This window comes from Hemitrygon akajei, chromosome 11, assembly GCF_048418815.1.
Source record: "Hemitrygon akajei chromosome 11, sHemAka1.3, whole genome shotgun sequence".
Lineage (NCBI taxonomy): Eukaryota > Metazoa > Chordata > Chondrichthyes > Myliobatiformes > Dasyatidae > Hemitrygon > Hemitrygon akajei.
The window spans coordinates 102,678,528-102,691,929 of record NC_133134.1 but is presented as its reverse complement, the minus strand read 5'-3'; the positions used below and the strand labels follow the sequence as shown (position 1 = coordinate 102,691,929).

The 13,402-nt window shown below is 46.8% G+C and overlaps 2 protein-coding genes across 2 annotated transcripts in view; both read left to right on the top strand.

Annotated features, from left to right (window-relative positions):
- The first annotated feature begins 337 nt into the window (after nucleotides 1-337).
- Nucleotides 338-9,780, top strand: mllt11 (MLLT11 transcription factor 7 cofactor). Its single transcript, XM_073061443.1, has 2 exons — nucleotides 338-569; nucleotides 4,844-9,780. Exon 2 carries the CDS (start codon nucleotides 4,849-4,851, stop codon nucleotides 5,107-5,109), a length of 261 nt encoding a protein of 86 aa, XP_072917544.1. The 5' UTR covers nucleotides 338-569; nucleotides 4,844-4,848; the 3' UTR covers nucleotides 5,110-9,780.
- A 1,761-nt stretch (nucleotides 9,781-11,541) lies between these two features.
- Nucleotides 11,542-13,402, top strand: part of gabpb2b (GA binding protein transcription factor subunit beta 2b) — a 36,804-nt gene continuing 34,943 nt past the window's right edge. The window contains exon 1 of the mRNA XM_073061442.1: nucleotides 11,542-11,729. The gene's annotated coding sequence lies outside the window, so the exon portion shown is untranslated. The remainder of the gene's footprint in view (nucleotides 11,730-13,402) is intronic.

Sequence of the window (13,402 nt, the reverse complement as noted above, 5' to 3'; positions counted from 1 at the left end):
AGTAAATGTTCCGTGGACCACGGCCACCGACCGGCTAGAACTGGCATTGTAAAAACCAGTAAATTCAGGGCAGAGTTCGTGGGTGATTCAGAACCGGAGGAATAGAGACTGATTAAGGACGCTCCCTCAGACTTAGGAGCTCCTTCAGCACCTGTTCACAGACAATCAGGCGCTCCCTGTGCAGTGACTCTCCCACTACGGCCCTTCGGCACTATATCCTTTACAATAACCCGCTCCACAGGGAGACCGTCTCCGTGATGGACAACAGGCGCTTCAGGAGAAGTTCTCCCTGTGGGGATGGAGGCAGGAGGGAGGGAGTAGAGGAGGGGGGTGGTCGGACAAAGGCGGAGGAACACACGTTGCTGCGCGACGGTTATCAAGTAGTTCAGGAGTGACACCCAGAGCTGGCGGCTGCATTGCGGCAGATCAGCTGGTACCTACAGCAGCGGTTCTTCGGACCAGGATTCACCGCAGGTCGACAGCGGCTCAACGGACCAGGACTCCCCGCAGGTCTGCAGCGGCTCTCCACCCGGACTCCACAGGTCGGCAGCGGCTTTCCACACTCACAGGTCAGTCTCCTCGTGTCTTCCCCCCGGTACTGACTGCAGACTTGTCTAGTGTCAATGTCCTGCACACTGTACATGGTTCATTGCGGGTAGAACCGGTCTAACCCGCAGTTAACACGGGGATCTCTGTTCCTGTGATTTAAATAACCTGGGGTTTGGGCTAGGGATTTGAGGACCTCAGTCTCTTCACAGTTTATTTTAGATGTCGAGTCTCGAATTTTCTCTGTGGCTAATTTTGGGAATTGCGTATCAGTCTAAATGGAGCATCTGGCGGGGAGCAAGAGATGGGACACAGCTCTCGATGTTAGCTGCCCCAACACGCCCGGGATCCCACGCCCAAACCTTCGGTGGCTTCCCGTCCCAAACGGTCGGATGAGGCGGGCGGTGATAGAGATCAGGCAGCCGGGATCTGAGGGGTTAGGAAAGGTGAAGGGGGTTTGGGAAGAGAGTGAATGCATTTGTACAGAAAGGAGGGAGGATGATGGTGAGAATGTGGAATGCAGGGGAAATAAAGATGGAGGGTGATGGGGAAGGGTGAGGTGTGGATTCCGGGACTCGAAGGTGTTGGAGATGGAATAAGGGGTGCCGAGGCGTGGGTGTGGTGGGGAGACCTGGAGAGAGGGTGAGTGAAAAGGGTCTGGGGATGGGGTGCTGGGTGTGGTGTAGAGAGAGAAGGATGATTAGGGTGGAAGGGGAAAATGGGAGTGGTGTCAATAGGGCCCCAGAGGTGGCTGGAGAGCTGGGCACGAGGTTGAGTGTAGTGAACAGAGACGGGAAAGTATTTGAGGGAGGAGAGCGGGAATCGGCAGGATAGGTGATGATGATTGGAAGAGAAAGGATTTGGGAAGGTGGGAAGGGTTAGAGAGGGGAGTAGGGTGTGAGAAGATAAGGGCACAGAATGTTGGAGGGAGGCATGGGTAGAGGGTAAATAGTAGGGTGAGTTTCCAATGAGGCTGTGTGCTATGCTGGATTTGGAGAAACGGTTGGAATGGGGTGAGTTTTTGATGGGGCTGTGTGCTAGGCTGATTTGTAGAAGGGGTTTCTGATGGAACTGTGTTAGGTTGATTTGTAGAAGGGGTTGGAATGGGGAGAGTTTCTGATGAGGCTTTGTGCTAGGCTGGATTTGGAGAAGGGGTTGGAATGGGGTAAGTGGGCATGGTGAGGGAAATGAGATTGGGTTGGGTGAGGTTTGTGCTGCAGTGAGGTTGAATAACATAAAAATGCTGTAGAGAACTGGGGGAAAGCTGACTTAAGGAACTGTTTATTGATTATTTGCAAGATAGTTGAGTGATTGGGAGGAGGGAGGGATGTGAGGTTTATAGCCAGTATGCGGGATGCATACCTTCAAATGGTCATTGCAGAGAGCAGCCAGATTCACAACCACTATATCTCAGCTCTTAAGCACACCAGGACCCCCCCCCCCCCCCCCCTTACAGGCTTTGAGACAATTCCTATCAACTCTACACGAGTTATACACTCTACAGTAAACCACCACTTCCACACCACTTTAGCTGGTTGAGGTTTGAACACACTGGAAATCTCAGGTGGAGCTGCCTGCCCCCACAGGAGGCAGTACAGGAGCTTTTCTGTTCCCTGAACTATACCATATGTACAGGTGTTGTTCAGCCCGTCAGATAGCAGCACATGGCCAAGTATTCTTTCCTGACTAGTCTCTGACACTGGAAAATGATTTTCAATTTCCATGGAATTTCCCTGCCTTAGAAACAATATTCATATGTTTTCAAGATGAAATCCCATCTTTGAAGTTATTGGGAACCATGAGATTCAGCCTTCCATTCTTGGAACAAGGTAATCAGGAGTTCATGGTAAAGTGATGTCCAATGTGCCAGCTGTGCAGTACAGAAACAGGACCTTCTACACCTCTCCCATGGCCATGTTGTCCCTGTATCTAAGGACAGATACACACCAATTACAATGCTTGCTTATTTTACTTGCTACCTGCCACCGCTGGCATTTAGAGCAACAGTGAAGGTCCTCCATCTCTGATGGTGTTCAGGGCTTCCTGCGTTGTATCAGTTGCTCAGTTTTCACTACTGTCCGTCATGCAAGTCCTGAAAGAGGTTCAGGAATACTGTTGCACACAGATGTAGAAGGATTCTTCATTGCTGTTCTGTAACAGTTTTTTGTCTAGTTAGGGTTGATAATACTGAGCTGAGGCCTCTAACCTGGCCTCTACACTTTGACCTGTTTGACATGGGTGAACCTGCCAAGTCATAAAGCCCTGACATAGATCTCCGGGACATTAAGGCACACAAGCCTCCAAACCATGACAAGGTTGTGGTTCTCTTGGAGAAATCCCAATACTGAGCCTCCTTTGTTCACTGAGGAGCTTTTCATCACTGTTAAGTGTTCTGGACAGAAATACATCAGTCTTTTGGATTCTTCCATCTGATGAGATGACACAGTTGTGATAGATGTCTCTCTACTGTTGAATGGTGGTCTGATTCATCAGTGACAATTCTTGGCAGTGAACGGCTGCCTTTTCCTGAGCTTTAACCCATCTCTACTTGAAGATTTCAGCAAATCCAAATTGGGTTAGATCAGCCAGAGCAGGAACATTGATTGTCCCTTCAACTTGGTGCAGAGTTCAGTGTCCTGAGGATGCCCAGTGTGGATTTTCATTTGCCAAGAAAGTCCTTCTCTCTGTGAGTTTGCCCTTTCCAGCCATCTTGATTCTGCAGAATTCTTTGCGTAAGGCTCAGGTAACCAGGATATCAATGTAAGGACAGTGAGAGTAGGAAGTGTGCTACAGCAAGCCCTCCACTGTCCTCTGAACAGATAATGCTGAAAGTCTGTAGGGTAATTGGTTATATGTATCTGAATACCTTTTCAGTTAATCCCTTGGAATGAATTGATGATACTGCCCTCCAGAGGAATTAAATCCTCTCCAAGGAATACAGAAATCCCACATGGTTAATTCCTTATGGATTCTCACTTAACATGGTATTTTGGAAAACTTAACAGACCAATGTTGTTTCATGGAGAGGTCTGTCATTTTCTATCTCCAAATTTGGTTTAATTCACATTGAACTTGAATTTTGGCTTGGATGACCCAACTCATCATTGATATTCTCTCCACATTTTCCCACACCTTCAGCAAGACAGATTTTCCTCCAGTCTACATACAAGTATTTCTTTCAGTCAGTTTGGGCAGGAGACTGGAGCAACTTCTAGTGATAATGTTTTAACTTGTCTTTGATATTACACTATCACATCACCAACTCCAAAGTACTTCAGTCCTTTCACCTGCTATCAGAAGTGACTGTGGCTTTTTTAAAGTTTTCTGCTCCCTGCTGCATATCCATCCTGGTTCAATAGTGCACCCAGTGTCAGTCTGGTTAACTTAGCCCCTTTCTCATGCAACAATGTGAATGCTTCTATTAGAGTTTTCAGCTGCTCCTTTTCTGTGATGAGAATGATGGAAACGTGAGCATTTCAGCATGTCTCTTAATTTCATTTCATTTTTACAATGTTCTGTTTATTTCAACAAGCTCTGGTGATACATCTTTTTTAAACCACACGTCACTTTTCTTGCGAGCCAGCACTGGACAGCGTGTTTCCTTGCACATATGTAACAGCTTTTATTTACCTTTTCAAAACAATGCTGGGCTTGTTCTGGGAATAGTGTCTTCCCACAAGTACGCTGTTACACGAACTGCCCAGGTTCATTAGCAGTGTTTTTATTTGGGCAATTCTTATTGTACAGTATTTGCGATCATCAATTCTGGCTGAGAACAACAATCCCTGCATTCAGCCCATATCCCTCTGAACCCCACCACGCCCCCTTTATGGACCTATCCAAATGCTTCTTAAATTATACCTGCCTCAACCACTTCTTCCACCCATGTCATCACCCTCTGTGAAAATGGTGGTTGCAAACTCCACATATACAGTACCAGATGTTTGAGCTATTTTAACACACCAAGACAAGTTCAGTCATGCAGAAATTTCCACTGCTCCACAGATAAGAAAACCTAACTAAGGGATCTATCACAGAAACTGTTACTATGGCAACATGTGCTCTCTGATAGAACTGAGTGAAGACCAGGTGAAAGCAAGCTCAGAGTCGCCGTTTGCGACCAAGTGGGGCTGTTCCATAGAGCAGGGACCCAGTCTAAGTTTTCTGGAGGGTACTAGACTAGAAGTTCAGGTGAATCTCTGCTTTACCAGGAAGGAGTGCATGGGCCATTGGATGAGACGTGTAGGGGCGAACGGGCTGGTGTTACTTGCAACAGTCTGTGCATTCTCTTCTGCAGCTAACATGTTCGACCTGCTCAGCACCCAGTACGATTCCTTCCTGTTCTGGAGGACCCCAATCCCCGTGGTCGACCTGGCCGAGATCGAGATTCTGGTGCCGAACATTACGAAATCCAACTCCGGAGGTCAGAATGCAGAGTCCAGATCCCTCACGCCTCGGGACGTGTCGGAAGACGAGGAAGATACTTTGGCTGAGTACAACTCCTTCAACTTCTGGAGAGCCCCCATCGCCAGCTTCAGTGGAATAGACCTGGAACTGCTTTAAGGTCTCCGCCAATGGGTTGCTTACCTGTTAGTGCTTTATAAATGTTCTTGTACTAATACAGCCAATTACTTCAGCTGCTCCATCTTATGTTATACTGATTCGTTGGTCAACACCGTTTCGGATCAAAACCAAGGTAAATTGTTAAATGTAACATCCCCTTCTCCACATTGCATTGCAGATTAGCAGTTACTTTGAGGTTCCTAATCAGAGGATGCTACGCAGTAACAGGTTCAGCAGCCGCCCAAATTATCCCGTTTTCCGCAATTACCAAATCCCCTTCGAATGTTTAACCATTTTGTTTTTGAAAGTCAGTACTGAAACTGCTCCCAGTGCCCAATTTTTCGCTTGAATACTTGCCTAGCCTTGCCTCTGCTATTAACGATCGTAGAGAGTGGATAGCCGCATCCCTCGGATGACTGGCAGCTGAACTCAGTTTCTCAGTGGTTCACGTTACCTTTGGATCCCAGTTTACTGAACCGAGATCCATGTCTCTATTCTCCCGTCCCCCAACGACAGCTGTGTAGGTGCTTTATTGCACCACTTGGCTACGATTTTAAGGATTTCCTTTTAATGTTGTAATTTCGTTTTATATTTTGTCTCTCGTCTGCTCGTTGTCCGACTGAATGTGAGACGAGAGAATGCAGATGCTGAAATCTGACAGCAAACTGCTGGAGAAAATCAGCGGGTCAGGCAGCTTCAGTGGAGGAAAATGAAGAGTGGACATTTCAGCTCGACATCCTTCATCCACTTGCCTTCACAGTTGCTAACCGACCCGCTGAGTTCCACCAGCGTTTTGGTTTTTTTTTTTCTCTCTCTGTTCTTTATTCACGCAGTGCAAACTATTTTAATTGAGATGGGGCGGACAGGTGCGCGGGAGTAGAGAAGGTGTTGGGTGGCCATGATTGCCCACGAGAACCGCTAGAAAGCCTCCCCGAGGCCGTTTGTGGACTGACTGACGGTAGCCCCGAGCAACCACCGGCCCCGCCCTGTCGCAGTGGCCATGGGGGACCTGACTACAGAGATCTGGGATGTCTAAAACAAAGGAGGTTCCCGCGATGCAGACCCCGTTGTCTTGCCAACCAGCCTGATTGACATTCTCTCCTGGTGTGGCTTAATTATTTGCATTATCTTTGTCTGCTGTTAATTTTTGACAGGCATCTGCTGTCGGGGCCATCGCTGCTGAGGCTGGGGGCTATTCTGTAGTCTGGTTTGCAGATCTGGGGACCTGCCACATGCAGAAACGTGGGAGGGGGGCTGAATTCTGAAATGTTAAAGTTTGCATCATCGGTGTTCTGGAGGATTCTCCCTGCTCGAAATAAGCCGCCGCAGTTGTCGCCCGTGGCCTACCTCGCTCAGCTTTATCCACTGATCCACCCAGAACCAAAGATGAAATGTGAATTTGAAAACCGTTAAACAAGGTGCCGTGCCTCTTACCAATGTATCGAATAGCAAATGCGAGTTGAGGTCGGTGCGTTTTTTAAAATGTGTGTAGTTCAAATGAATTATTTATTTAACTTATTTATATTTATTTGTAAATATTTAAAGCGTATGTGAACGATTTACTTACCCGCAAGGCCCCGCTGGTAAGTCCGGGGGTGAGATGAGCAGAGGGGGTAACCTCGGTGACAGGCACCCCTTCCTTGTCTTTCGTGGGTCTCGAGTGGATGAAGAGCCAGAGAGGCAGGAACCCCAGAGTTTCTGTAGCATCAATTAATTTCATTGAAGGTGAGAGAGCTTTCCTGGTTCTTTGTAAAGCAAGGATTCCCCCAGTGTTAGGGTGAGACTAAGATATCAGCCGCCGCATTGTGCCAATGAAACTTAGTGTAGCAAATGGCTACACCCCGCTTCTTGTCCCTGTAGTGTCCGAGCCCTGAGGGTGAGAACCCAAGCCGATACTGACTTCAACAAGCAACAAACTCTCAGCGGGTTGGACATCTGTGAGAGGAACAGATCTGTCAAGATTTCCAGTCGATATTTTGGATCAGGATTATTTGTTTGCTCCCAAACTTCCAGTAGATTGTGTGTTGCCCCACCAGGTCTCCTTTCAGCTGGGCGTGTAATCTGGGTCAGTGAGGTGGAGAAGTGGATGGGTGAAGATTGATCTATCCTTTTGGGTTTGGGGAGAATAAGCAATAAAGGCTTATGGTTGGTCGGAGGTTGGAACTTTCTACCACATAATTTTGGAAGCTCATTACCCTGTTTATTTAAGAAAGTAAAAATTGAAAAATACAGTACAGATGCTGAAAATTTAACAAATTTAATTATGCAAATTCTCAGTGGGTCAGGTCACAGCTGTGGAGCATTAACTGTTTCTCTCTCACAGATGCAATCTGACCAGTTGAGTGTTTTCAGTACTTCCTGGGTTTTAGATTCAAGACAGATTGATATATATTTGATCAAAGGAACCAATGGATACAGCACCATATAAAAATATTCAGCCCCCAACCCTTGGTTCATATAAATAAGTATTACAACCAGTGATTTTTCTTTTACTTATTAATCACGTGCTTTCCCCCCTTGCAGTAGACCCCAAAAAACAGGGAAAATCATTAAAGTATGAGAAACTCAAAAACTGAAATCTCAGCAGACCCCCCCCCCCTTTGCTCATATTTACTTGAACCACTCTCACAGCTGTTACAACCTGTAGTCCTCTTTGCATGTCTGTTGGCTTTACACATGATGGAAGAAGATTTGCCCATTCCTCCTTGCAAAATTGCTCACTGCTACATTAGTTGGAAAGCAATCTTGAGGTCTTGCCTTAGATGTCTAATTGGGTTAAGGTCAGGACTCTGCCTGAGCCACTCAAGGATGTTAATTTTCTTCATTCAAAGTTGTTCCATGGTTGCTCTAGCAGTGTGCTTTGGGCTGCTGTCCTGCTAAGACAGCTTTGTCACCTGTTTAAGCTTTCTGGCAGAGACTAGGATCTCTACATTTAGCAGCATTCATCCTCCCATCAATCCTGACCAGATGTCCAGTCCCTGCTGCTGAAAAGCATCCCGTAGCATAATGCTACATACACCATACTTTGCAGTAGGGATGGTGATATCTGGCTGATGCACAGTATTAATTTACAACACACATTCAGCTTAGTGTTGAGGCCAAAATGTTCCACTTTAGGCTCGACCGACCACAAGATTTTCTTCCACATCTTTATAGCATCCTCTAAAATGATGCTTTGCAAAATCTTTACAGGCAAGGATATGCTGTTTTCTAAAATGGCCCTGGCCATTTGCCACTCTTCCATAAATACTTTTTGTGCAAGGCCTTAGTGATTGTGGAGCCATGAACTTCATCTCCAGTTGCAGCCATTGACTTATGCAGTTCACTCTATGACTGTTGGTGTAACAGTAGCTTTTCTTACAAGTGCTACTCTTATGACTAAGTTTAGAGAGGTGGCCTGACCTAGGCAGTGTGGCTGTGGTTTTATATTTTTTCACTTTTCACGATGGATTTTACGTCAAATGTTCAGCACCTTTGAGATGGCCTTGTACCCTTCCACAGATTTGTGCTTATTATCATTTCCATGACTTGCCTTAAATGCACTTTTGTCTTCATTTTGGTTTGTGCTGTTGAAAATCTACCATTTGCCCTTTCAGAGAGAGGGTATTTATTCAGGTGATCTCTTAATTTTCTACATCAAATGGGATGAGTTGGTAAGGTAATATACAGTATTGCAACTTAGGGAAGTTAATGTATTAATTACAAAGGGGGTGAAAACTTTTTCAGCCTCAATTTTAGTAAATTGTTGATTAGCTCAAAACCAATTCAATATATTTTAAATGTGGAAAATGAGACAGTCAGATTGAAAGGTGGAGGAGGGCCAAGGCCATGTGACCCATTCATTTCTACTTGTGGATTAGTCCACCTCCTTCTCTCACCCAACCCTGATTTTCTGTAATGACTCATCCTTTGGTTACATAAGGTTAGGATATATTCTGGATTCCTGCTTCCTCATTAACTCCAACCCATGTACAATCAATATAGATATCAGGAAGCTAACCCTGGTACTGCATTATATATGGGTTCTGTTGCTCCAACACCCTACCCTTTTTAAATCAGGGCAGATGGTCATGGTAGGTAGTGTCCTCTCTCCTGGAAAGAACACTAGTTAACTACCAGTTACAAGTACACTTTTATAAAGGGTGTAGCTACTTCCATGGGCATCTGCCCAATACTGAAGGGGAAATCTTGCCATACAAAGAACCACATGAGCTCTCCCACTACTATTGAAATTAACCAATGGTAGAGATGGATATTTTATTGCAAGGTGGGCTGTGACTTGGCAATGGATTCAAGATGGGACCTATTTTGGCACGAGTCCAGCAGTAAGAAGCATACAAACAGGAGGGAAAAACTGTTGAGACTTTGGGTCTGCTCCAACATTGAAATTACCTTCAGTACTTTCCTACCTGCTCCTCATAACTTTATCAAAATTGGTCTTGAACGGACTCACTCAGCAGTCCTCTCCCCATAGCCAAATGTCCTCAGCCCATTGGGGTGTGAGGAGCACTTCTCTTCTCCCATATCAAGTGCAACTCAATTTATTTGATTTCTGACTGTAACAATCCCAAGAAAGCAGTATTTAAAAGATTGTCATGTCTTATTGCTCTCTGTAGATGCTTCCTGTAAATGTCACAGAACAATAAATTGAATTTAGGAAACAAAAAAAAATGGTGCAAGTTTGGTGTTATTTTCTGACAACGAAGTTAACATTTGTTCTCATCACAGCAGCGCAGAATGTGTACTGCATCTTTTTCCTGCCTATTTGTTGCAAGCAGACTGGTTAACTGTCATTGATCGATAACCACAGGAGATATTAACTGAGTGCAGGGGGAACATTAATTCAGACTCTCTCACCCTGGTTTCACATTCATGGTTAAGGATCAGTTACATTCTGAGTTATCAGATTATGCCAGCTTTCTAAATGGTAAATTCTTCCCACAGCAGCTAAGAATGGCCTGTTTTCTGAGACATTCCAACACTACCTGCTCAGCACTACGCAGAGTAAAAATAGGATCTCAGGGCTGAGAATGTTGACGTGTGAGAGCAGTGATACTGGATTACTGGAATTTGAGGGATCTTTCAGAGACAGTGCCTTAAGATACTTATATACCCCAAGCACTGCGATGTGGATAGCACATCACTTTCTTGAGGGCATTTAAGGAAGGGCAATAAACTCTGGTCTTGTCTAAAATAGTGTTTCACTCACAGAATAAAATTAATGCTTCCAAGGGTTTCCTCAGATGTTTCTATGGGTTAAACATTCACCACAAATTGTTCATACCCCAATCACATTCATATCTAAAAAATCAATTTTAAAAAACCAGCCTTTTTTCCCCATATGCCTTCACTGACCCAACAAAACCTCATTTCCTATTGCACAGCCTGGAACTCCAGTACATTGATTCCCACACATTCCCCACTCAACCTCTGCCCTTCATCATCCAACAATTGATCTACACTCCTTCCCTAATCCTACCTTTCTGCTGATAACTATTGTCTCTAAATTCTTCCAACTACAATCACCAGCAACCCAGCCTATTGCTTCACCATCATTGACTGAAGGTGGTACCCAGTACTGGATTGAGCCCTGCCACTGTGCCCTGTCTGCCATCCCTCTCTTCTCCAACCCTCAGGGATCTGACAGCAAAACACAAATCACCTTGGTAGAGATCCTGCAGACCCATCTCCCTGGCCCTGAAATCTCCCCCAGGTCCCCAACACTTAATGATCCCGGTCCCTTAGTCCTTCAGATCGCCCCCACCCCCACTCTCCAACACCTGGGCGCCTAATCTCCGCTCTCTTTAACCTTCAGATCCTGCATTGCTAAACATTCATTCTACTGATATCTCTTTTCCCTGTCCAGGTGCAATCCATCCCCAGCTCTCTCCATGCCTTGGTTGAGATCCTATGTTGAGTCCTGCACCTTGGTTGAGATCCTATGGATCCACAATGTCCCTTGTCCCTAAATTCCCACTCCCAGCTCCCTTAGACCAACTGACCCCAGACCCTGGTCCACCCAACCTTTGGGTCCCTCATCCCCGAACCTCCCGCACTCTCCGACCCGCGGGTCCCTTCATCACCGAACCTCCCGGTCCTCGCACTGTACTACTCTATCTCCGGAGTCCCCGCTAACCCCGCCCCCCCCCCCCGGACTTGGCACAAACCGCGCGCCAAAACATCGGTGCCCGGATCTACATTTGACCGCTTCACCCCCGGGTCGGGCAACAACTCCGAGCAAAAATAGAATCCCGAGAGGGCGGCCAAACGCCGTGGTCCTGAACGTGGAGACCGAAAGACTCAATGGAAGAGGAGGAGGGGTGGGGGGAAGGAAAGCCTAGAGAAAGGTTGGACGAGCGGGCGGGGAGAGCGAGGGCCGGCTAACCGTCAGTCAGCCGCCTCACCTCCCCGTGTATCATTCCGCGGGGCCGTCCACTTCCGGCGAACAGTCGCCGCCATCTTGGGCGCCTTTTATTTTTAAACAAAATTTAAAACGGGTGCCGGCAGCGGGTGGCTCGGAGCGGGCGTGGGGAGAGGGGCGGAGCACCGGCCGGCTGGGCGATCGGGCGGGCCGGCAGAAAACGCGGGCTCGGAAGCCAGGCCGGGCGGTGGCCGCTGAGGTAAATGTCGGCGCGGGTTTTAATTCCAGGTTTCTCCACCGGATGTGGAAGTCTCGGCAAATTCCGCGACTTCCCCCGGAACCGCCGCCAGGCCCCGTTTCCTGTCTCCGCCCGGCCGCTGCCGCCGCCGCCGCTCCCTCAGTCCCGGGTGTCCATCGTCCGCGGGGCCGCCGCTCCATCCCCTTGTCGGTGGCAGTCCGTGACCCACCCTCCCCCCTTACCGGGAACGCGTCGCCCGATTTCTCGCTGGGGCAGTTACCGGGAGCCTCCCGATGTACTCCCCTCGCCTCGGACCCCTGTGTCGGTGACCCTTCTTTCTGCCCCCCCCCCCCCCACTTCACTTACTGGGCTCACCCCGCTGAAGACTGGGGAGTGATTCCTCTCTGCCTCCCGGGCAGATACGTTAACCCTAGCCCTACCTCCCGTGAATCGGGTGGCGGTGACACACACCCTCCTATCGGTGTCCCCTGTCCGCCCCTGTGTTCAGAAACAGGGACATTTCTCACCCACCCAGACGCTGATCTTTCTTTCCCCCACCTGGGACTGACTTCCTTTCCCAGGGTCGGAATAGAGCCCCCACTCTCGAGGAGGGAAATGTATTGTTCACTAGTTAAAGCTTCAGTTCCATGGGGACCAGTGTTGTTGGATTCAGTTTCAGGCCCTGGGAAATGATTCTTTCTTCCCCTCAGACCTCACCGTTGAGACCCCTGGTTACCCCCGTTTCTACCGCTGGTCCAGGATTGCTCGGGCAATTATTACATTGTCAGTTTTTACATGAAATGTGCATCTGCTTGTTTGTGTGGTATGACAAAAATCCCCTCATAATTTCAAATAACACATGGAAAGGGAATTGTGGGGCTGATCTTTAGAATAGCAGTGTTTAGACTGAACCACAAAGCTTAGCCCAGAATAAGGCACGTCTTTGGTGTTGTTTTAACCACATCAACAAATTACTTATGGTTCACGTGACTTCGCATGGTATGAAAATTGTGGAAGTTTATCCCTATGCTGATAACAGACATAGGGCATTGTGGCATTGCATTTCAATGGGGAAACCACCACCAGGGATGTAAAATTGCAACCTGTTGTTAATTGATTTAAGCAGGAAGGCCCAGTGTACTTTACTTTTCTGGATGCTGTAATAGTAGTCTCAGGACAGCCCCAGGAGATATGTTTTCTTGTGGGCATTTTCAGTAAATACAAGAAACAATAGAATCTGTGAAAGACCACACAATAGGACAAGACACCAACCAATGCACAAAAAGATAGGCTGTGGAAATACAAGAAATAATAATAAATAAATACATAAGCAATAAATGTTGAGAACATAAGATGAAGAGTCCTTGAAAGTGAGTCCATAGGTTGTGAGAACATTCCTCTCTGCCCTCCATCCATTAATGCTGGTGGTGTCAGCAAAGTTGATCATATATATTCTTATCCAAGTAGTTTATTATAAACAAAGGTTCCAGCACCAATCCTTGTGGTATACAACTTAGAACAATAACTTTGTCCCACAATGTTTAGTTGACCTATATAAACCTGCATGATGAATCTAGTCCTTCCTTCCTTTATAGCCTATAACCCTCCATTTTTCTTACATTCATGTGCCTGTATTAGAGCTACAACATTACTCAATTCCCTGGCTAATGAAGACCAGCACATTGTACACCTTC